Genomic DNA, 25,273 nt, shown 5'->3' with positions numbered 1-25,273 from the left:
TAGGTTTGAAAAATATAGCGTTTATACTTTATAAAAAGCGCCATTTATTAAATGAGGTCTTTCAGCCTAGTGGTAGTGCCTGTAGGAATTCACCTTTTTGGTCACCTGTTCGATTCTTGTGGAGCAGTATGCTTCATTTATTTACTTTTTTATTTGTTACTCCAAGTATTTTGGCTTTTTTTTGGTTATTCATCAACTTTCCACGTTTTTTTATGAAAATTCTTTTATTTATTGTTTTGGACGAATTCTCTTATAAATATATTTAGATTTATAAATATTTTTTTGAGGGAATTTAGATTTATAAATATAAATAATAGAATAAAATAAATAAATAAACTATATATAAAACCATAAAACGTAGATCCCTCGCTGGAAAGAATTGTTTTCCCTCTTCCCCCAAACCCTTTTACTTCCCTCAAACCCTAACCTTTCTGATCAGAAAAATTGATCTCCCATACTCTCGATTCTCCCACCATGAGAAAACCCTACCTCAATTCTTCTCTGAGAAAACTCAATTGGAGTCAGTTTCTCGGCCCCCTTTGCGGTCCCTTCCTCAACAACGAACCATATCCCCTTTCTGTTTCTGCTGCGCCTTGCGCCACTTCCTCAATTCTTCATCTATTCTTTTCAGAAGAAATCATATGAACCGTTGATCACAAAGAATTGTTTTCGCAAACCATCGTCAAGCCATCTCGAACCGAAACAAACACAACGAAGTAAACCGTCATAGTTTTGTCCTTCAGAACTTATTCACTTCAAACGTGTAAGTTTTCTATAACACTGGTTGTAGCTTCACTTTGATTTCAATTTCTTTGTTGTTGAACTAATCTTAGGGTTATTTTGAATTGATTGAACTAAATGTTAGTTTTTTTTATTGTTGTGGGGTTAATTGATATTGTGTGATTTTTTAGATTTGTAAGATTGAAGACGCTGTTGTATAATTGAATTTGATTTGATTCTTGTTCGTTTCAGCTGGTTTTGAAGAAAATAATAATTTGATGAACTCTGGACCGATATTCCTCGATTGCGCACTTATAACATATTAGAGCCAAGTAGAAAAGTAAGGATTTCCTGGTAAGAATTAGTCTGACAATTTTAAAAAAAAATGCATAATTGCTTTTTCTTTTGATCTGTGTGCATTTATGTAATTATGTTACCACTGAGAAGGACTGAGATATCAAAGTTTATAGCTTAAACTAGGTTCAATTATATGGTTAGGTTAGGCATTGTTTGAGATTTTCCACTTCTAGGGCAATCGTGTCACACTAAGTTTTTTATTCTACTTGTAGTTGTCTATGTTTCCATCGTGTTAAGAAAATAGCCTCTTTCTAGTTTCATTCCTTTAGTTTTGGTTTTATGTTGTTTGAAAAAACTTTATATCTCTTTATGTTAGTTTATATCTCTTGAGCTTTTTTAGAAAATGTTGGGGTAATTGTTGTGGTTTTTAAATTATTGACTAGAGTTTGCACCATGTTGCAGTGTTAGTAGGCTGATAGGAGGAATATCCTAGTTATGAAAAGGTTTATGTCGAACATGTAGAAATGGTATTTGTGTTGACTTTGATATGCATTTATGGTATTTAAATTTTATATTGTTGGCCAAGTTCAATTGATGGCACGAGGTAGCTAAGGGTTGATGTCTCTAGTTTATATATATTGACCCCCAAGAGTAAGTCTATAAACTTACTCCATATCTCAACCCTCCATTCTATTTTAATCTAATGACACAAAGTTAGAATTGAATCAGGTGCTAAGCCACAATGTTGGTGCTTCCCCCATGAAATGGGCGAGCAAGATGTACTCCGACAACAAACGACTTTTGACGGCTAGGGAATATAACAATCCGGGAATGATGAAGGCTTGTGGTCGAATTTTGCTGAAGCTAACTAAAACAAGAACAATTGAATCTTTAACTTAGAGGTGAGATGAATTGTTGGGATAAGCGTGAGTGACCAACACACTTGTGCCACCAAAGAAATATTAAACTAATGAAAAACATGAAAAATCTGGAAAATCACTTGCTGAAAAAAGGCTAAAAAATCATTTATTTTCCTGTACATTCTGATTTTATAGAAACAAACTTTTTTACTTGTTTATTATTACCAAAAGTGTTAGTTGTAGAGATGGTTTTAGTGCTAGGAAATCATCTTTGGCAGGCAATTGAATTGAAGTGTGATATTTTTTTTGTTGCTGAAGGCAATCCTACCCATTGTGCTCACGTGATGCATTAATGGAGATTCAGTAGGATCCTTAGATTAAGACCACTCTTGAAGTCAATGTGTATGTGATAAACTACTTAATTAATACATTGTCTCTTCATGTATGCTACCTACCTAATCTTTGCTCCTTGTTTTTTTTCTTCAAATAGTCTAGTGGCTATAGATTCACCTTTTTAAGGTGAATAAGTGAGGTGTCCAAGGTTTGAACCCCGACCCTTACATATATTATGCATTGTCTGTACCAACTAAGTTAAGCTCACGGGAACTCTTATTTATTTGGGTTACTATTTTTTATTAAATTGATTTTACTGTGTATGAGTACAAATTTAATAATATAACATAACCACTTTAAAAAATTTGTGTATGAATATATTTTATTGATACAATTACTTATTTTATTTTTTGTAGTGTGCTCGCCAAAAAAATGGTATAGATTGCGGGTACTTTGTGATGAGGTTTATGAAAGAGATTCTCATTTCAAATCTAAATGAGATTTCAAAGCTGGTATGTTATTTTTATATTAAAGTATAATATTTGTATATAATTAAGTTTATTAAGTAACATGGTTATTTTTGATGTTATAATATATGCAGTACATTGATGGTTTCAAGTGTTTGACATACTCAAAAGATAAACTAATAGAAATCCAAGAAGAATGGTGTCAGTTCATGATCAGCCTTTTGGTTATATGATATTTTTATGATAAGGTGAGTTTTATGTTTCTAAATATATTTGCTAGAAGTGGTAGTGTTTTTAATTTATAATCTTGCTTTAATTTGTACTATCATTAGTAGTACTTTGAATTTGTCTCTGATATAATATAGTTGCTTATTGCTTGATGGTGTTTTCTGCTATATATATGCAGGTGGTGGAGAGTGAACGAAATTTGGATATGAATAATGTTGAGATGATGGTGTTTTCTGCTATATATATGCAGGTGGTGGAGAGTGAACGAAATTTGGATATGAATAATGTTGAGATGACCAAGAAGATAGATGAAGACTGCATGCTACCATTGAAGATTTTGATCTTTATGTTAACTAATTAGTTGTAACTTAGCAGAGATATTCATGTTGCCGTATCCGTGGCTATACATTCCTAACTTTTATGCTATATATACATACATTTTTTATGATATGTTTAAGTTTTATTTGATAAATAATAGTCTCAATTTTAATGTGCCAAATATATATATATTACTTTAAATTAATAAAAAACGCTATCTGTGAAAAAAACAAAATAATTCTGTCCAAAAAAATTAATGTTTTTCCTAGCGCTTTTTTCATCCATAAAGCGCTATCTAATCCTAGTGTTACATAGCGTTTTAATCAAAAACGCTATTTTAAACTAGTGAATGCGTTATTTTAAACGCCTTTTAGATGACGTTTATTACTGAAAGCGCTATCTAAGGATTATCTTTGCTAGCGCTTTTTGACAAAAAGCGCTATATAAACGCTGCTTTAGATAGCGCTTTATACAGAAAAAAAGCGCTATATTACCTTTACCAGCGCCATTTACAGTAGCGCTTTCAAAGCGCTAGCTAAAGCCAAAAAAAAGCGCTATATAAGCCCATTTTTGTAGTAGTATAGGCTGACCCGATCCTGGATACTCGACTATAAATGTGCTAACCTATCAGACCTATTCATAATCGGCCGCATATAAATCAGTCTGGTCGATCCATACAGGCCATGGGATATCCCGGGCTGCGCCATTCTATTTTTATTTTTTTATTTATTAACGTGTTTTATGCCACTTTGATATATTACTTCCTCACAATTATCTATTTTATGATTTATGATTAGATGGACATGGAAGTGAAAATTATTTTTTAAACTCTAAATTTATTCTTTCTATTGAATCAAATTAATAATTAATAATTTTAAATTTAAGAAGTGTTAGCTAAATTTATCAATTTTATTAAGTTTACATTTTAAATATTTTTTATTAATAGTTTTTTTTGAAGGGATTTATTAATAGTTTTAAATTAGTTGAAAATATTTCATTTTAAAAAAAAATGGAAATGAATAGAAAGGGTCAATGGCCTTTATTTTTATAAGCCCATCCCGTCCAAAAATATGGGTCAATGGACTGACTCATCATCCTAACTCATCATTAATATTAAAAGCATGAGCAGAGTTCATATATGACTCTTTTGTGTATCCTTTTTTCCACCAACTTTAATGCATTGTTTAAAAAAAAAAGCCAAATTTACAAAACACCGACCACACCCTCCTTATAAAAGTCAACATTATTTTAATAGCATGATTACAATCCACATATGATTCTTTGATGGAATTTTAAATGCATAACCACAGCCCACATTATCTTTTTGACAAAATAACCACCGCCACATAACAATTTATCTTGTCAATCCAGTTAACTTTGCTTTTACCTTATGTTTAACTTTCTGTATTGAATGTTTTGGACAAACAGATAACATGTGATTATTTGGATTTCAGGAATTTTAAATTTATTTGAATTTTGTTCACTCCACTGTCATGCTTTGATTGGCGAGCTTAAACTTGCTTCATGGAGAACATTGAGTCAGCATTGAGGCTGCACATTTTATTTCAGACTTTGGTTTATAAATGTTGTAGAAAAGCAATAGCAAAAATAGCAAAAAGATGGAGTCAATAATAGCCCACTCCAAATTATAAAACAAATAAATAAATAAATAAATCCACCTAAATCCTAATACTAGGTTTTTTTAAGCAAATCCGATCGTAAGAGTAGAGAGAGAAGCAGCGACAACGCAGCAACACAGCTAGGTATTGAGCTCTTGAATTGAATCTTCTTATTATAATCTCTTTTTTTTTTTTTTTTTGAGAGATTCTTATTATAATCTCTATTGATCAATCAATTTCATGTTATACTGTATTGGTTGTATAAGATAGGGTTTTGTTTTTTCAACAGGAGACAATTTGATTTTGAAAGAAAGATGGAGGCGGAGGAAGAAATTGCCAAGCGCAACATATTTCGTAACAAAATTCGGGAAAATTTGAAATTCCATAACATTGTTAATGATGTGTCAAAACTGTATAAAAAAACAGTCTTCACACTAAATATGGATTCTGGACTTGACTCTTCACTCATTGAACTTGGAGAGTATAAATGGTATGCAACTTTCTTAATTTTCTATTATATATATATATTGAAGAGTGAATAATTGTAAATATTGATATTATGCCGATGCAGGACTTTCGCAGTTTTTCGAATGGGTACCTCGTTGCAATTTCAGTTATTTGCTGACAACCCAAGCTTGGAGTTTTATGCACTGTACACATTAGCGATAATTCACCCCCTTGAACCTGAGCAAACTCATTGTTCAGGTAGGTTTTTAAATAAAGTTATTATTATTATTATTATTATTATTATTATTTTTTTTTTATTTTATTTTTAAAAAGCATTACTAACTATTTCATTTGAGTTTATTCAGATCGATTCCACTTGGTTTATGAAGCTCACCGGAGGGATATATTTGATCTTGAGCGTGCCTGTGAAAAAGGTTTTCTTGACACTAAGGGTAATGTTGAAGTAGAATTGCAGATTCAGGTGTTTAGGTAAGTCATTATGATGTATGCATTAGAAATCTCAATCTCATTCTACTGTTGTTGGTCAATATACTCATAGAATTTTTACCATATTACTAACTATATTGACCAATAATTATAAGCATTGGGTGTCACTGAATTCCATGCAACTCATTCTATGATTGTTTTTAATGCACAGAGAAAATGTCTTCCCGCCTCTCCTTGTAAAGAGGTATCGAGCTGAGCTTTTTTGGACGCATACGCTTATGGTGGACAACCATTGTTTTATGTTTTTTGAGAGCACACAAGAATATTTCAAGAGCCTGTTTCAAGATCAACATGAGTTGTCAAGGTATTTTTTACTTTTTTTCTACTTGTAAGTTGAAAATCATATTTTATTTATTACTATGGAGTTGACAAAAGAGTCACAAACGTACGTGATATTGTTAATTTAATATATGTGTATGGTTTAGCATTTGAATTTTACTAATATATAGTGGAACGAGTAAGCATCTCGTCATTAGTCGCCTGTAACCAACAAAAAACAACAAATATTATGAACATATGTTATTGTGTGTCTAGCATGTCTTATTCAAACTTACCCACTTTTTGCTGTTCCCCATCCAACAATCTCTTTTCCTGCAAATACTTTAGACTTTTATGGTCAGTGCGTATGATTAAAATAGCTCCCCAACAAGTAACACCTTCACTTTTGTACTTCCAAGACAATCGCCATCAGTTCCCTCTCCTACACAGGCTTTAATCTGCCTCTGTCTGACAGTGCTTGGCTAAAGAAGGCCAACGGTTTTCCCTGTTGCATCAGCACTGCACCCAATCTGATCCCTGATGCATCAGTTTCTATCTCAAAGGGCTAGTTAAAATTAGGCCTAGTTATTAACGGTAATTCATCCATCTTCTGTCTCAAAGTCTCGTAAGCCTTGATAGAGCTTCCTCACTCCATTTGAAGCAGTCTTTCTTCAACATTTATGTCAGAAGCTTAGCAATCAAACCATTCCCTTCTACCAATCTCCTATAATACCCGGTTAAAACGAGAAACCCACATGGCCCTTTAGGATCATTGGGACAAGCCCACTCTTGCATTACTTTAATTTTCACATAGATTACTTTAAACCTTGTTATTTTATTCTAACCAAGTCATGCCGAAACAACGCTTCTTTGCATTCACCCTGTTCTCAACACATCAAGTACTATCAGAAGATGATCAATGTACCATCAGAAGATGAGCTCAAGGGTCCCCACTATAAACCAGTATATCATCAATGAAGAGCAAAACCATAGTCACATAATTCGCGGTTCGTTCCGGTACGCGGTACGGGTACGGGTTCGCGGTACGCGACAGGAGAAGAATTCGGTACGTATAGGGGTATACAGCTTCGGTACGCTCCGGTTCGTAGTAGTAATAATACCTAAATAAATATAGTGAGCTATAAAAAAAAAAGTATTTTTTTTACCTAATTTCTTCTACCAAGTTTCTCACTCTTCACTCTTTGTTCATGTTCTTCTCACTCAGTCCTCAACTCATGGTGATTCATTTTATATTTACTTTGTAGTCTAAACCTTTTTTCAACCAATCAGCGGTAACCATGCTTTGGTACGCTTGGTTCGCTGGTTTGTGCGTACCAATACGCCGAAGTACCCGAATTCGGTACTCACGTACCAATTCGCAATTCTCCCTTGATTACAAGAATTATGTGACTATGAGCAAAACAATTTTTCTTAGGAAAGGCTTAAAAATATCATTCATCAATGCTTGAAACATGGACGGTGCATTTTTTAACCCAAAGGGCATTACAAGATATTCATAAAGGCCTTCATGAGTTCAAAATTCCGTCTTGCGAATATCACCCTCTTTTGTTCCAATCTGATGATAACCTGATTTAAAACAGATCAGCATACTCTCCCCAGGTTGAGCTCTAAATACTACTCCCTCCGTTTCAAAATGAGTGTCGCTTTAGCCAAAAAAAATTGTTTCAAAATGAGTGTCGCTTTCAGTTTCCAATGCAATAATAACTTTTTCTTTTCAATTGTACCCTCCAATTAATACTCTACACACTACTTCCAAAGTATTACTTTTAAAACTAACCAATAGTTAATAAGGATAATTTGGTAAAATAACCATTCTCTTTTTTTTAATCATTGCATTTCTTAATATGTGTGTAAACACCTAAAACGACCCTCATTTTGAAACGGAGGGAGTAAATAATTGACACAAATAATGGTAACAAAACATATAACAAATTATGGTGGCAAATAGTGATACTTTTTATGTGAACTGTGGGATAAATTCCCTTATAAAGACTGCAATATTAAACTATGGATGTATTAATAATCTTCTTTGCTTCCCATTTTACCCCTTCTCTTATACACATATGTCAAGGATACTTCCCAGGGCATATCGAATTGTGTGTAATCTTACTATCAGATGGTTATCCTTGATATTTTACTAATTTTATTTTATTGATCCTAGTGAACTTGTGCAGTGTTATTCAGATGAAGTTTATAAGTATGTCGTCATGGGATCTAGGAAATGACGAATTGTGTGATTAAGCTATGATTTTCCTATAGGATTAAAACTAGCAAGTTTAAAGACTAAATATTAGATATAAGAAAATCTAAGGTTTTTTTGTATGTGGATACCATGATGTACATGTGAGAGTAAAACAGAAGGGAATTTATCAGTATTATTCGAGTGCACAAGAGGTGTCTTTAATATCCTTAAGGAGAGATGAAGACCACTAAATAAAATGACTCCACTAACTAAAACGTGTATTGTGGAAGGACTAAGTCAATTCCACCGGCACTTCCTAAGAAATAGGAATAATTAACTACATGATAGGAACAATATAGCTAAGTTAATCGGTTTCAACAATACAAATGTTGTACAAACGTTGTAGGAGTCTGAGTTTGTATTTGATGCTTTTGTAGGAGTCTATGTTGTACAAATGTTGTGAATTTTAAATGTGAAACTCTTATTTTATGAGAACTGAAATTTTGAAACACATGTTTTGTTATTCAACAACAAAAAAAAAAACGGGTGTCACACTCTCCCTTAAATTTTTTGATTGCTAATTAACTAATATGATTTTTCAATATTTGCAGATTCTGTACTTTCATAGAAAAAAGTGACGAAATTTCAAAGGACGAAATGTTTTGCGAAAAAGAAGATGTTATTAAGGATACTTTGGTGAAGCGCTTCCTTGTAAATGGTTTTGTGACATCTCCTTTGCTAATGGAGATATTATACAATGGTTATAAATCAATCAATGCTAACCATGCTACGGCTGAATTTGTCAGAATTAAGGAAAATAGGTTTGAGTTGGTTGGTGAAATTCCATCCCTGTTTAGTAAGGTTGTTGGTATAGAGTATAAACCTATAAAGGTAAATACACCTACCGAAGAGGATTATGAAAGCATTGTCACGAAGTTGGGTTGCATGATTGTGGAAATATTTGTTATTGACTATCTATTCAGGTACCATATATGATTTATTTAATGAAATGGGATCTTGTATTTTTATATAAAGTATTCATATGATTGTTTAATTTTAAATATTAGTTAATAATAAAAAGTGTGATACAACAGTGTTGCTAGGCTTTTGGCTTGATATCCAGTAGACTCTGCAGGCTGATCATATTCTAATTATTTATTTAATGGATGCAGGAAAAAACTTACGGTAAAATTTACTCAAAGTGAGCTCATTCAAACAGAAAAGAAGTCCAAGAAAAATGGAAAGAAAAAGGTTTGTCATACATAAATGTTTATCATATCATTTTTATCTGTTGATGAAAAAAATTATTGTTTTGTAGGCAAAACCAAAGAAAAATGATAAATGTGCAGAAGAGAATAAGCAAACAGCAAACTTGATTTTGGCTGTAAATACATGGCTTTTTCTTATTTTGTTAACTACTTACTAGAAACTGTTTGTGGCTGCAGCAAAATGATGATTCGATTGCAGCAGATTTTGAAGAGGATACGTCTGTTCTGGATACAGTGAGAGCTAAGCTTAATGACTTGTTTATAAATGCCCAAACAAAGCATTATGTTATTGCTACTACTTTGAAAAAGAAGATTGATGCATTAATTGTGGAAGAAAAGGAGCATGTTGCACGCGCATTGAAAAAAGCTGTCACTGAATTGTACATGGATGCACAAAAAAAGGTAGCTACTTTGTATGTGGAGGCGGAGGAAGAAAGTGGTAAGCATCTCTTTAAGCATAGCAACAAGATCTCCTTATGATACTCATACTTATTTTCCTCCTCTCTCTCTCTCTCTCTCTCTCTCTCTCAAATCTCAGTGCGCAGGTCTAGAAGAATAATTCGGAAGTTTATGGAATCCTATAACATTGTTGAACCTGGTAATGATGTGTCAAAACTATATAAAAAAACAGTCTTCACACTAAATACGGATTCTGGACTTGACTCTTCACTCATTGAACTTGGAGAGTATAAATGGTATGCAACTTTCTTAATTTTCTATTATATATATATTGAAGAGTGAATAATTGTAAATATTGATATTATGCATATATATATATATATATATATATATATATATATATATATATATATATATATATATATATATATATATATATTGAAGAGTGAATAATTGTAAATATTGATATTATGCCGATGCAGGACTTTCACAGTTTGTCGAATGGGTACCTCGTTGCAATTTCAGTTATTTGCTGACAACCCAAGCTTGGAGTTTTATGTACTGTACACATTAGCGATAATTCACCCCCTTGACCCCGGGCGAACTGATTGTTTTGGTAGGTTTTTTTAATAAAGTTATTGTTTTTTAAAAAAGAATTACTTATACTAACTATTTCATTTGAGTTTATTCAGATGCATTTAGCTTCGTTCGTAATAAGGATTACACGGCCGATGAATTTGGGCTTGCGGCTGCATGTGAAATGGATTTTCTTGACGCCAAGGGTAATGTTAAAGTAGAATTGCAGATTCAAGTGATAGGGTAAGTCATTATGTGTGCATTAGAAATATCATTCTATTGTTATTGGTCCTTAATAGGCATTAGGTGTCACTGCATTACATGCAACTCATTGTGTGATTGTTTTTAATGCACAGAGAAAACGTTTTCCCACCTTTCCTTGAACGGAAGTTTCGAATCGAGCTTTTCTTGGCGTATACGACAGATTTGGACAACATTTGTTCTACATTCTTTGAGAAGACAAAAGAAAATTTGAAGAGTCTGGTTCAAGATAAAAATAACTGGTCAAGGTATTTTTTACTTTTTTCTACCAACTTAGGTTATATTGTTAATTTAATATATGTATATGATTTGCATTTGAATTTTAATAATATATGGTGGAATGAGTAAGGACCCTAGGCATCTTGTCTTTAGTTGCCCGTAAGCAAAAAACAATAAGTATTATGAACATATGTTATTGTATGTTTGGCATGTCTTAGTTGATTATTATTATTTTTTTTTTTAAAGGAATGTCTTAATTAGATATAAGTTGGGGAGGAACTAATAATTTTAGGATTGGGTTTCAAAGTCATATCCCAACAACTTTGCCACTTATTTTGTTGCTGTTCACCATCCAACAATCTCTTTTCCAGCAAATACTTTAGAATTTTATGGTCAGTCCGTATGATGAAATGGCTCCCCAACAAGTAATGCCTTCATTTTATACTTCCAGGACAATTCCCTCTCATACACAGGCTTTAATCTGCTTCTGTCTGCCAGTGCTTGGCTAAAGAAGGCCAACGGTTTTCCCTGTTGCATCAGCACTGCACCCAATCCGATCCCTGTTGCGTCAGTTTCTATCTCAAAGGGCAAGTTAAAATTAGGTGTAGTTAATAATCGTAATTCATCCCTCTTCTGTTTCAAAGTTTCGTAAGCCTCGAGAGCTTCCTCACTGCTTCAATCTTTCTTCAACATTTGTATCAGAGGCTTAGCAATCAAACTGTACCCCTGTACAAATCTCCTATAATACCCGGTTAAACCAAGAAACCCACATAACCCTTTAGCATCTTTTGGACAATGCCACTCTTGCATTATATTAATTTTCACAGGATCAACAAAGACTACTTTAATCTCGTTTTTCAAACTGAGCCATGCCGAAACAACACTTCTTTGCATTCACCCTCTCCCTTAAATTTTTTGTTTGCTAATTAACTAATATGATTTTTCAATATTTTTGCAGATTCTGTACTTTCATAGAAAAAAGTGACCAAATTTCAAAGGACCAAATGTTTTGGGAAAAAGAAGATGTTATTAAGGATGCTTTGGTGAAGCGCTTCCTTGTAAATGGTTTTGTGACATCTCCTTTGCTAATGGAGATATTATACAATGGTTATAAATCAATCAATGCTAACCATGCTACGACTGAATTTGTCAGAATTAAGGAAAATAGGTTTGGGTTGGTTGGTGAAATTCCATCCCTGTTTAATAGGGTTGTTGGTATAGAGTACAAACCTATAAAGGTAAATACACCTACCGAAGAGGATTATGAAAGCATTGTCAAAGAGTGGGGTTGCAGGATTGTGGAAATATTTTTCCTTGACTATATATTCAGGTACCATATATGATTTATTTATTGACCTGGGTCTTGTTTCTTTATATTAAGTATTCGTGTGATTGTTTAATCTTAGAAATCGTGATTGGGCCTAACACAACCCCACAAAACCGGCTGGCTTGTGATGTGAGGATTGTCCCCACTTATCAACACTTTGTCAGGCCATCTCGTGTTCGATGTTTGACTCTTTAACGCACCTCCTCACGCCCATGACTGAAAATCCAGAGCGTGGAAATAAATGGTGGGTGGTCCAATAGCGGAAACCTGATAGCAGGTGGCCCAATGGATCTTGATGAAGAGGCTCTGATACCATCTTAGAAATCGTGGTTGGGCCTAACACAACCCCACAAAACAGGCCTGTGAGGTGAGGATTGTCGCCAATTATAAACACTTTGTCAGGCCATCTCCCGTTCGATGTGGGACTCTTTAATTTGAATAATTTAGAATGAATAACTTGAATAATTCACAATGATGTATGCAACAAGCTTATATACAAGAGAGAATCTCTCATGAAAACAAAATAAAGAAACTAAATCAACCATAATAAATAGAGAATAATCAACACTCCCCCTCATGCTTGAGCATATATATCAGGCCATCTCCCGTTCGATGTGGGACTCTTTAATTTGAATAATTTAGAATGAATAACTTGAATAATTCACAATGATCTATGCAGCAAGCTTATATACAAGAGAGAGTCTCATTAAAACAAAATAAAGAAACTAAATCAACCATAATAAATAGAGAATAATCAACACTCCCCCTCATGCTTGAGCATATATATCATATGCATCCGGCTTGTTACATATATAATCAATCCGAGGTCCCGGTAGAGGTTTGGTAAAGATATCGGCTAGCTGGTCATTGGAGCTCCCTAAAGAGGTTTTAATGATGCCGGAAAGTATCTTCTCTCTGATCATTGCAACAATAGTTTGCTTTTTACTTTTCCATGAAATTAAGTTTCCTCCCATTAGAACACAATAACCTGAAGTGGATCTTCTATCATACACAATAACCTGAAATTAAGTTTCCTCCCTGAATATCCAACAATATTGGTATGGCCTCTGTCTGAATAAACAAGTCCTTTTCCAGGCGACCCTTTAATATACCTCAAGATCCGAACCACTATCACAAGGTGAGATAAAAAATTGACTCACAACACTAACAGCAAACAAAATAGCTGGTCTAGTCATAGTGAGATAATTCAGCTTCCCAACTAACCTCCTCTATCTTCCTGGGTCAGTATACAAATTTCCTTGGTTCTGTAAAAGCTTCACATTGGGGTCCATAGGAGTATCAACTGGTTTACGATCAAGCATCCCAGTATCTTCCAAGATATCGAGAACATATTTTCTGTGAGAAATAGCAACGCCTTCTTGGGACTGAGCTACTTCAATCCCAAGAAACGATGATGAATGATATCTGGAGATGCAGAAACATTGCATACAGTTGGTGAAGGTGATTCAAGGTAATAGAGACCTTGTCGTTCATAGCCTGCTCCAATTTGATTTTCTGTACTTTGGTCTTTTATAAAGATAGAAGTAAATGTTATAAAACAATTGAGAGAACAATTAAGCTTACTGATTGAAATCAAATTGAAAGTGAAGCAAGGTACTAATAATGCAAGGGTAGAGATGGCAGGGGTGATGCTTGTCCAATACCCAGTAACTTGTGCCTTAGAACCATTAGCAAGAGTAATGTTGTGAGGTATTTTAGGAGGTGACAAATCATAAATAAGAGACGGATTACCAACTACATGATCAGAAGCACCCAAATCTAAAATCCATGGTCCCATAGAATGAGATAAGCAGATTGTAAAATTACTGAAATGCGCCAATGTAACCGAAGTTGAAACCTTTTGGGAAGGCAACAAATACAAACAATGGAATAAGCAAATTGTAAACCGTTCAGTTCAACAATACTGATAAATGTGCAGATATGCACAATGAATGAAAAATACCTTCTCAACGGGTCAACAGTTGCAGCAAATTCTCAAGAACAGACATAACTGAAGCTAAAAATCACTGAAACGCGCCTCAAATGTGAGACCCAAAAGCTGGAAGGTGTCCCAACAGAACCAGGAACAAAAAACGAGTCTATTGAAACAAGCGCCGCCGCTGCAAACAGGCGTTCAGAGGGCCGCGCGTGACACAAAGGCGCCGGTATCGTGATTTAACGGAGGTGCTGCACGCAGAACCTGATGACGGAGAAACTTCAAACGAAGGCAGATCGGAGGGTCCCGGTCACAATGGTATCCCGCTTGTCACCGATGGTGGTTCCGGTGGCAGTCACTCTGACCGCGTTTAAAAAGATCAATGGGTCACCGCTCGCGGCGGCTGAAACCCTAAACCTAAACAGCGGAAGGTACCTGACCAGAGAGCTCTGGTACCAATTTGAATAATTTAGAATGATTAACTTGAATAATTCACAAAGATGTATACAAGAGAAAATCTCATGAAAATAAAATAAGGAAACTAAATCAACCATAATAAATAGAGAATAATCAACATTTAAATTCAAAATTTAGTTAATAATAAAAAGTGTGATACAATAGCGTCGCTAGGCTTTTGGCTTGATAACCATTGCAGGCTGATCATATTCTAATTATTTATTTAATGGATGCAGGAATAAAATTGAGGTAAACTTTTCTCAAAGTGAGCTCATTCAAACTGAAAAGAAGTCCAAGGAAAATGGAAAGAAAAAGGTCCGTCATACATATATGTTTATTATCATTTTTATCTGTTGATGAAAAAAATTATTGTTTTGTAGGCCAAACCAAAGAAAATTGATAAATGTGCAGAAGAGAATAAGCAAACAGTAAAACTTGATTTTGGTGTAAATAGATGGCTTTTTCTTATTTTGTTAACTACTTACTAGAAACTGTTTGCGGCTGCAGCAAAATGATGAATCGATTGCAGCAGATTTGGAAGAGGATACGTCTTTTCTGGATAGAGTGAGAGCTTTGCTTAATTACTTGTTTATGCGTGCCCTAGAAAAGCATGAGGTTATTGCTACTACTTTGAAAGAGAAGATTGATGAATTAATTGCGGAACACCAAGAGGAGTATGTTGCATGTGCATTGAAAAAAGCGGTCACTGAATTGTCCGTGGAAGCACAAGAAAATGTTGTTGCTTTGTATGTGGAGGTGGAGGAAGAAAGTGGTAAGCATCTCATTAAACATAGCAAGAAGATCTCCATAATATACTCATGCTTATTTTCCTCTCTCAAATCTCAGTGCGCAGGTCTAAAATGATATTTCGTAATGAAATTCGGGATCTTTTGGAATCCGATAACATTGTTGAAGATGGTGATGATGTGTCAAAACTATATAAAAAAACATTGGTCACACTAAATACACTAAATATGGTTTCTGGATATGACTCTTCACTCATTGAACTTGGAGAGTATAAATGGTATGCAACTTTCTTAATTTTCTATTTTATATATTGAAGAGTGAATAATTGTAAAGATATAAGTAAAGATTGATATGCCAATGCAGGACTTTCATGGTTCGTCGGATGGGAACCTCGTTGCAATTTGAGTTATTATTTTCTGACATACACAACAATCCAATGTTGAACTTTTATGCACTTAGCACATTAGCGATAATTCACCCCCTTGACTACCGGCTAACTGATTGTTCAGGCAGGTTTTTAAATAAAGTTATTATTATATATATTTTTTAAAAAATAAAAAAGCATTACTGTTACTAACTATTTCATTTGCGTTTATTCAGATCGATTCCACTTCGTTTCTGAAACTCACCTGGGGGATGTATTTGATCTTGCGCATGCCTTTGAAAAAGGTTTTCTTGACGCTGAGGGTAATGTTAAAGTAGAATTGCAGATTCAGGTGTTCAGGTAAGTCGTTATGTGTGCAGTGGAAATTTCAATCTCATTCTACTGTTGTTGGTCAATATACTCATAGAATTTTTACCATATTACTAAGAATTGCATGATTGTTTATGATGCACAGAGAAAATGTGTTCCCGCCTCTCCTTCCAAGGAAGTTTCGAGCTGAGCTTTTTTGGACGTATACGCATATTGTGGACTACCTTTGTTCTATGTTTATTGAGAGCACACAAGAAAATTTGAAGCACCTGATTCAAGATAAATATGAGTGGTCAAGGTATTTTTTACTTTTTTTGTACTAGTAAGTTGAAAATGATATTTTATTTGGAGTTGACAAAAGAGTTACATACTTACGTGATATTGTTAATTTAGTATATGTATATGGTTTAGCATTTGAATTTTACTGATATATAGTGGACCGAGTAACGACCTCATCATTAGTCGCCCGTAAGCGAAAAACAATAAATATCATGAGCATATGTTACTGTATGTTTAGCATGTCTTGGTTAATTAGATTTTATTTTATTTTATTTTTGAAGGAATGTCTTGGTTAATTAGATATAAGTTGGGAAGGGACCAATTATTTTAGGATTTGGTTTCAAAGTCATATCCCAACAACTTTGTCACCCAACAATCTCGTTTCCTGCAAATAGTTTAGACTTTTCATGGTCGGTGTGTATGATATAAATAGCTCCCCAACAAGTAATGCCATCAATTCCCTCTGATACGCAGGCTTTAATCTGCCTCTGTTTGGCAGTGCTTGGCTAAAGAAGGCCAACAGTTTTCCCTGTTTCATCAGCACTGCACCCAATCCGATCCATGATGCGTCAGTTTCTATCTCAAAGGGCTAAGTTATAACTAGGCGTAGTTAATACCAGTAATTCATCCATCTTATGATTCAAAGTCTCGTAATCCTACCCAAGAGCACTTAGATGAGATGATATGGGTCTCTTCTAGCTTAACCAAGGCCGTGGGTTCGAATTCAGTCTTGGGAATGCAACGGCGTTAAAACTCTTAGGAAGAGTTTGCCGCCCATTTGCGTTCCACAAGGCTGGAGGGATTAGTCTCCGCAGAGGATACCCGGTTTACATCCAAAAAAAGCCTTGTAATCCTTGAGGGCTTCCTCACTCCATTTGAAGCAGTCTTTCTATAATACCCGGTTAAACCGAGAAACCCGCATAACCATTTAGGCTTTGTTTGGGAGTTTGGTGGGGAGGGGAAGGAAAGGCTTTGGGGAGAGAGAAATATAGCGGAAAATTGAGAAATCTTTCACACTTTTTGAAAGAGTATTTTTTTAGAAAGTGATAAATTAATGCTTATGATTAATATATTTTTAATTTTAAGAATATTATAACAACATGTACTAAATTTGAAGAATTCATATAAACCCTCCTTCAATACAATTTTTTAGTTCCCCCAAATGAAGAGGGTTTTATATTTTGAAGAAAAATGAGCCCCTCCAAATCCCCTCCTTCCAATGTCCATTATTTCTTCCACTTACTCCTTCCTTTTTTTTCCAAGCCTTTCCTTCCCTTTCCCCTCCAAACTCGCAAACAAAGCCTTAGGATCTTTGGGACAAGGCGACTCTTGCATTACTTCAATTTTCACAGGATCAACATAGATTACTTTAAATCTCGTTATTCCAACTGAGTCATGCCGAAACAACACTTCTTTGCATTCACCCTCAGGACATTGGTTCTCAACACATCAAGTACTATCAGAAGATGAGCTTGAGGGTCCCCACTATAAACGAATATATGATCAAAGAAGAGCAAACCAAATTTTCTTAGGAAAAGCTTAAAAATATCATTCATCAATGCTTGAAACGTGGATTGTGCATTTGTTAACCCAAAGGGCATTATGAGATATTCATAATGGCTTTCATGAGTTCAAAATTCAGTTTTGTGAATATCAACCTCTTTCATTCGAATCGAATCTGATGATACCCGGATTTCAAATCCAATTTTGAAAATTTTACCGCTCCACAAACCTCATCCAACGACTCATTAATCACCGGAATTGGAAATTTATTTGTAGTAGTAATGTTATTAAGAGCCTTATAATCAGTACAAAACCGCCAACTACCCTCTTTTTTCAAAACAATCTGACCGATCCTTACTACATTGGACCCAAATAATAGTAAAAAAGGGATATAACAAATTATGGTGGCAAATAGCGACATTCTTTATGTTAACTGTGGGATAAATTCCCTTACAAAAATTGGAATGTTAAACAATTTATGGATTAATAATCTCCTTGCAGTAATGGAGCTTACACCAATTTATGAATTAATAATCTCCTTGCTGTAATGAAACTTACAAAGACGATAAACTCTCATTGGTTCTTACTATTCCAGTCCCACTTCCAACTCCAAAACCAGTATGCTCTTCTACACACCCCTTCGGTCAATCTTTTCCTCCATTCCCCCTGCTGCCACGTGTGCATTTAGTTACTCAAATCAACAGGTCATCATTCCTTTTGCTCCAATTGACCACGATTTCACATGTTCCCCTTCTTTCTGTTCTTTGCTTCCCATTTTACCCCTTCTCTTATACACATATGTCAAGGATACTTCCCAGGGCATATCAAATTGTGTGTAATCTTAGTATTAGATCGCTATCCTTGTTCTCATACTAATTTTATTGATCCTAGTGAACTTGTGTAGTGTATAATTGTGATGAAGTTTATAAGTATGTAGCCATGGGACATAAAAATGACGAATTGTGTGATTAAGTTATGATTTTCCTAAACGATTAAAACTTGTAAGGTTAAAGAATATATATTGGCAAGCTAAATATTAGATATAAGAAAATCTATGGTTTTTTTGTACTCCCTCCGTCCCAAATTGTGTGTCGTATTGGAGAAAAAAATTTGTCCCAAATTATGTCGTTTTACAATAGCAATTAAACATTAATGTTATTTTTCCTATTATATCCTTAACTATTAATTACTTTCTCTTCTTTCAATTCTTTCATTTATCTTTCCCATATCATTTATTAAGGACAATTTTGTAAAACAACTATTAATATCTTTTTCCCACACAATTATATGTGCATGTAAGAGTAAAACAGAAGGGAATTTAACAGTAATATTCGAAGTGCACAAGAGGTGTCTTTAATATCCTTACGGAGAGATGAAAACCACTAAATAAAATGACTCCACCAACTAAAACGTGAATTGTGGAAGGATCAAGTCATTTCCAGTAGCACTTCCTAAGAAATAGGAATAATTAACTACATGATGGGAACAATATAGCTAAGTAAATCAGTCTCAACAGTACAAATGTTGTAGGAGTCTAAGTTTGTATTTGATGCTTTTGTAGGAGTTTATGTTGTGCAAAAGTTGTGACTTTTAATTGTGATACTCTTAATTTATGAGTAATGAAATTTTGAAACCCATGCTTTGCTCTTCAACAAAAAACACGGGTGTCACACACTCCCTTAAATTTTTTGTTTGCTAATTAATTAATACGATCTTTCAATATTTGCAGATTCTGTACTTTCATTAAAAAAAGTGACCAAATGTTTTGGGAAAAAGAAGATGTTATTAAGGAAGCTTTGGTGGAGCGCTTCTTTGTAAATGGTTTTGTGACATCTCCTTTGCTAATGGAGATATTATACAATGGTTATAAATCAATCAATGCTAACAATGCTACGGCTAAATTTGTCAGAATTAAGGAAAATAGGTTTGAGTTGGTTGGTGATATTCCATCCCTGTTTATTAGGGTTGTTGGTATAGAGTATAAACCTATAAAGGTAAATACACCTACCGAAGAGGATTATGAAAGCATTGTCACGAAGTTTGGTTGCATGATTGTGGAAATATTTGTTCTTGACTATCTATTCAGGTACCATATATGATTTATTTTATTTAATGAAATGGGATCTTGTATTTTTATATAAAGTATTCATATGATTGTTTAATTTTAAAAATTAGTTAATAATAAAAAGTGTGATACAACAGTGTTGGTAGGCTTTTGGCTTGATATCCAGTAGACTCTGCAGGCTGATCATATTCTAATTATTTATTTAATGGATGCAGGGAAAAAATGGAAGCGGACTTTACTCTAAGTGAGCTCCTTCAAGGGATCCATCTGTATGAGGAGAAGAAGCAAGACAAAATGCCATAGAAAAGATATGTAAGGGGAAAAGAAAAGAAAGAAAACTGGTCATGAGATGTATGGAGTAGCAACCTATTTAGAAAAGTTATAGTGAAACAAGAACATATTCTTTAGAAGGTTCTTTCAGATATTGTTTGGAAAGAGGATGTACCTAAATTGTGTTCTCTCATGATTATTTTGATACTATCTGCTTCGTTTTTTGTTGAGATAATTATCATATATTTCAAATACGCATGCAAAAGAGAATTGAGAGAAGGATCAAGTTGGTAATATTATGCTCCATTCTAAGTCTTGCGTTTTATTGAATTTAGAGAGTGCCACTTATAGTTTTGTTTTATTGAATCTTCTAATTGATTGCGTAATATTATGCTCCTCCTATTGATTCTTAAAAATCGTGATACAAAATTTGCTTGTGAGGTGATGATTGTCTCCACTTATAAACACATTGTCAGACTATCTTTTATCTGATGTAAGACTTTTTAGCAGAACTAAAAGTAAGCAAAGTTTTGTTACTAAAAAAAGAAATTTAAAAAGAATAACAAAATTCAGTAGAAATTTTGAAAATTAACCTATCTTTTTTGCTTATAAAAAGAAAAAATTATATCCTTTCTTTTTCAACCTTTGAAGTTTCAATTCTCATTTTGGAATTCATAGGTACTTTGACACTTTTTATGAATCTCATATCGACGATTGAATTAGCTTTGTCGATAAAGTTGTAAAACCATAAAATTTTTTGGTCGGTCATCCCGAAGTTGGAATAACTAAATTATAACAATTTATCTTGTTTCTTCAAAAAGAAAAAAAAAACAATTTATCTTGTCAATCCAGTTAACTTTGCTTTTACCTTATGTTTAACTTTCTGTATTGAATGTTTTGGACAAACAGATAACATGTGATTATTTGGATTTCAGGAATTTTAAATTTATTTGAATTTTGTTCACTCCACTGTCATGCTTTGATTGGCGAGCTTAAACTTGCTTCATGGAGAACATTGAGTCAGCATTGAGGCTGCTCATTTTATTTCAGACTTTGGTTTATAAATGTTGTAGAAAAGCAATAGCAAAAATAGCAAAAAGATGGAGTCAATAATAGCCCACTCCAAATTATAAAACAAATAAATAAATCCACCTAAATCCTAATACTAGGTTTTTTTAAGCAAATCCGATCGTAAGAGTAGAGAGAGAAGCGGCGACAAGGGAGCAACACAGCTAGGTATTGAGCTCTTGAATTGAATCTTCTTATTATAATCTCTTTTTTTTGAGAGATTTTTATTATAATCTCTATTGATAAATCAATTTCATGTTATAGAATGTGTTAGACGTTTCTTTGTTTTCTCTAAAACTCAGAACACTTAAGTTCAGAAGCTTGAAGAACTGCTTCTGAAGGGAGTGGTCAGGAGCGTATGCAGCGGAATAAAACAGAGAGAAAGGAAAGAAGAAAGACACAAAGCAATTATACTGGTTCCTTCCACAATGCGGAAGTAGTCCAGTCCCCCTTGCACTTCCAAGGAGATTTCACTATAATGTAATATCTGATTACAATTGTTCAAGCACACAGCAAGAGACTTCCTTTGCTCAAGCACACTTTGCAAGAGTCTTCCTATGCTCAAGAACACAATCAAGAGACTTCTATGCTCAAGCACAACTGCAACAGACTTCTATGACAAACAAGATTACAAAGAAAAATGTTTGTGATTGAACACTTGATATACAATCAGAGGTGCTCACAAAACAAATCAGATACAGACTCTAAGACTTAAGAATTTCTAAGATATGAACTTTGAGAAACAGAAATTCTAAGTGAATGCAGAACAATTTCAGCAGAGGTTTGGCACTTATAAAAATATTGAGAGTCTTTCGTTCAGCATTAGAGTCTCTAATCTCTAAGTCTTCATTCCTTTATATATAGGTGTGAAAGAGACGTTGTGAAATTGCCAGCATATCAAAAGAGTCATTGTTGAAGCTTGATCTTTCACCAATGATCTTTTACCTAATTTGGTTGTTGTCCTATGAAGAACCAATTTTGAAATCCATTCCCGTTGTGAAGGAACATCTTTGCAGGCGTAGCGGTATTCTGGAGCTGTTTTCTTGTCTTGTAGCGCGGACAACTGCGGAGTAGTGGAGAAGGTGGTTGTACAGTTCGTACAAAGTACACTGTCAACGCTTTCGTTTCTTTTGCAAGCAAATGCCTTCAAACACCTTTGAAATGACCGTTGCACAGTTCCACTAGCCTTCTGCTATCTTAAGATGATTTTCGATCCATGAAACAACTCTTGAATCCTTGAATTTTGCAAATCCAGTTGATCTTCAGCTTCTGGTGAAAAACAGCTTCTGATGAGGCAGCTTCTGATGATGTAGCTTCTGATGACGTGACGCTTCAGGACTTCTAGTCTTCAGGAGCACTAGTCTTCAGGAGCACTTTGACTTCAGTAGCGCTTTAGTCTTCAGGAGCACTTTTCCTTTAGGAGCGCTTTAGTCTTCAAGAGCACTTTGCCTTCAGGAGCATCTAAGCTTCAATTTCGTTGATTTCTTTTGCTCTTTATTTGCTCATTCAGATCCTTTGTATGATATAAATTTTTAACTATGGTCCTGTACACTTGAACAAATATTAGCTAGTCCAATTTACAGTTTTTAATACCTTGTTATCATCAAAACTCTTTAAGGTTCATTGTTAAAAACATTTTGTTCCAACAGAGTTGTAATTCTTAGAAATCACTCAAAGCTTGTAAGCACGGGTTGATTCTTAGGATTAGGAGAGTGTCTCCATCTTGTTATTTTTAAAAGGACGATCACTGGATCTGTGATTAAAAGGAAGTGGGTGGAGGTTCTCATATCTAGGACTATGGAGAGTCTTAGGTAGAAATTGCATGGGTAGTGATTAAATGAGAAGCTGTAGATCGAGGATTTTTATGTATGCTTTGAATTGATACTACTTAGTGAATTTCCTTCCTAGCTTGGTAGGCTCGGTGAAGTTGCACCGATCTGGGTCAACAAACAACTTGTGTCTTTTATTTCTTGCCCTTTAATAATCATTTGTTTACTGTGTTATCACGAAGTCTTGACATTGTTCTTGACATCTCACTTGCCTTGGCATCGTGTATAACATCTTCACTGCATTCCAGAATTTCAATGTTGATTGGTCCTTTGAAAATAATTACAAGAGCTCCAACAATGCGGCTTGCTAACATTTTAGTATGTTCTCTATGTGAACTTCAATCATAATATCATTTTTTTGAAATAACAAATTAATGTTACTATTGATATTTTTTATTTTTATGCTGAGAGTGAGAATGTAACCATTGGGTCCTTAACCTCCTTAGTTCAATCATAATTTAATGTTTCAAATTCTACGGTGTATCTTGACAACAACACAATCAATTCAAATGATTCTCTTTCTTGGCTACAAATTCAGGCATTGCTAGAGGATCTGGTTGGCAAAAAGCTGGTGCAGTTGTCTATTTGGGGTCATGCTATTTAGTTGGAATTCCAGCAGCCATAATATTTGCTTTTGTACTGCATACTGGTGTTAAGGTAATTAAAAAATGGTGCATTCTTTTGCAAAAAAATAATAATCATTTTCATATGATTTCATTTCATTCAACATGCTAATTCAAATAAATGCTGCATGTAGGGGCTATTGTTTGGGATCATATGTGCACTCATTGCTCAAGCCTTTTCTCTGATGATCATTACATTACGCACTGATTGGGAGAAAGAGGTTAACTTCTGATTTTTTGTTAATTGATCTAATGAATCCTTAGCTTTCATTAAGTGCATGTTTAGATTGTCCGTGACTTCCTAACCAAAAAATAAATAAATTGTCCGCGACTTCACGAGAATCATGTGCCATCATGATTTTGTCAAACTAGCCGCGATCTAAACGTGTACTAAATCATGTGATGCATTGTTGAATGCTGACATGCTTTTATTATATATTTTCAGGCAAACAAGGCTAAAGATAGAATCTATAAATGTATAACACCAGAGAGTTTAGTCTCATGAAGAATATATGACTATATTTTTATTTCCTTAATTCATGCACTTACATGGGATATCTTTTAATGTAATGATTTTTATAAAAATATTTTTTGGGAATAGACATTCTTGATGTTTTGACAAAATGTATTTTTATATCATTAGCATTTTCCATTACTTTTTTTTTCTTTGTAGTGTTTTTTCCTAAAATGAATTATCTGAACTTATGTTGTTGCTCATTAGCGTCTACTTTTTTTTTTTTTTTCTCTTTCTAACATGTAGTGTTTTCTCCTAAAAGAATTATCATAACTCTTTTTTTTTGACAAAGAATTATCATAACTCTATGTTGCTGGAAAATTCAATTTTTATATCATTGATTAGAGTTTTGACGTACCAAGCAAAGACTAACTAAATCACTTGAAAAACCGACTTAAAATGTCTTTTCTGGATTGAGCGCACATGTGTAGAAAGTTTTTCGCATTGAAAGTCTTAAATTTATTAATTTTAGAGATTAATGTGAACTATAGAAACACAATGAATAAGTTATTTATATTTTCTTTTTTTGGTGGTGAAGTTATTTATATTTTCTAAAATCACTTCAAGAATTCTAAGCAACCCTTCAAGATATAAAAAAACTTAATAAAATATTAAGGTGTGATAACCTCTCTGCATTTGCTTCAGTATTAAACTTAATAGCCCATAGTCACAATCACAATGTTGATATTTGGCAATCTTAAATGGATGGAAATCAGTGCACTCAAGATAGACAGTTCCTACATCCAAGTTTAACACACATAGCAAGCAAATATCTCCTAATGATTTTACATCAATCAATCATATTATACAAAACTCTTATTCAAGTAGGTGCATAAATATCGAAGTATTTTATCCACTGCTTGTAGATGTCTTTCACGTGGATCATGTATGAACTTACTCACCTCTCTAATATTTTTCCACAAAGTCTTTTATGTTAGGCCATCTCTGATAGAGTTTGTCTATATTTAGAAAAGAATAACAT

The 25,273-nt window shown here is 33.9% G+C and overlaps 1 protein-coding gene and 2 long non-coding RNA genes across 5 annotated transcripts; all 3 read left to right on the top strand.

The window, feature by feature from the left end:
- Nucleotides 1-377: 377 nt before the first annotated feature.
- Nucleotides 378-3,404, top strand: LOC146918026 (uncharacterized). Of its 3 annotated transcripts, XR_015014238.1 has the most exons (6): nucleotides 378-763; nucleotides 973-1,074; nucleotides 1,747-1,919; nucleotides 2,627-2,722; nucleotides 2,812-2,925; nucleotides 3,156-3,404. It is a non-coding gene; the product is annotated as an uncharacterized LOC146918026 (long non-coding RNA). The 3 variants fall into 3 exon arrangements; XR_015014236.1 differs by having other exon boundaries at nucleotides 973-1,919; XR_015014237.1 differs by having other exon boundaries at nucleotides 973-1,919; nucleotides 3,084-3,404.
- Nucleotides 3,405-4,873: 1,469 nt separating this feature from the next.
- Nucleotides 4,874-20,569, top strand: LOC146918025 (uncharacterized). Its single transcript, XM_085719702.1, has 21 exons — nucleotides 4,874-4,986; nucleotides 5,132-5,332; nucleotides 5,414-5,547; nucleotides 5,655-5,778; nucleotides 5,948-6,100; nucleotides 8,869-9,240; nucleotides 9,430-9,508; nucleotides 9,703-9,964; nucleotides 10,064-10,220; nucleotides 10,407-10,540; nucleotides 10,617-10,743; nucleotides 10,857-11,009; nucleotides 11,939-12,310; nucleotides 14,936-15,014; nucleotides 15,207-15,471; nucleotides 15,546-15,723; nucleotides 15,810-15,955; nucleotides 16,047-16,170; nucleotides 16,286-16,438; nucleotides 19,652-20,008; nucleotides 20,203-20,569. The coding sequence occupies exons 2-21, from the start codon at nucleotides 5,157-5,159 to the stop codon at nucleotides 20,288-20,290; spliced, it is 3,633 nt and encodes a 1,210-aa protein (XP_085575828.1). The 5' UTR covers nucleotides 4,874-4,986; nucleotides 5,132-5,156; the 3' UTR covers nucleotides 20,291-20,569.
- A 2,890-nt stretch (nucleotides 20,570-23,459) lies between these two features.
- LOC146918024 (uncharacterized) lies at nucleotides 23,460-24,432 on the top strand. Its single transcript, XR_015015946.1, has 3 exons — nucleotides 23,460-23,811; nucleotides 23,912-23,998; nucleotides 24,223-24,432. It is a non-coding gene; the product is annotated as an uncharacterized LOC146918024 (long non-coding RNA).
- The last annotated feature ends 841 nt before the right edge of the window (nucleotides 24,433-25,273 follow it).

Source organism: Medicago sativa, chromosome 6, assembly GCF_051527215.1.
Source record: "Medicago sativa cultivar Bolivia chromosome 6, Bolivia_mono, whole genome shotgun sequence".
Classification (NCBI taxonomy): domain Eukaryota; kingdom Viridiplantae; phylum Streptophyta; class Magnoliopsida; order Fabales; family Fabaceae; genus Medicago; species Medicago sativa.
Note: the sequence above shows the minus strand (reverse complement) of the source record. Positions and strands in the feature narration are given on the sequence as shown.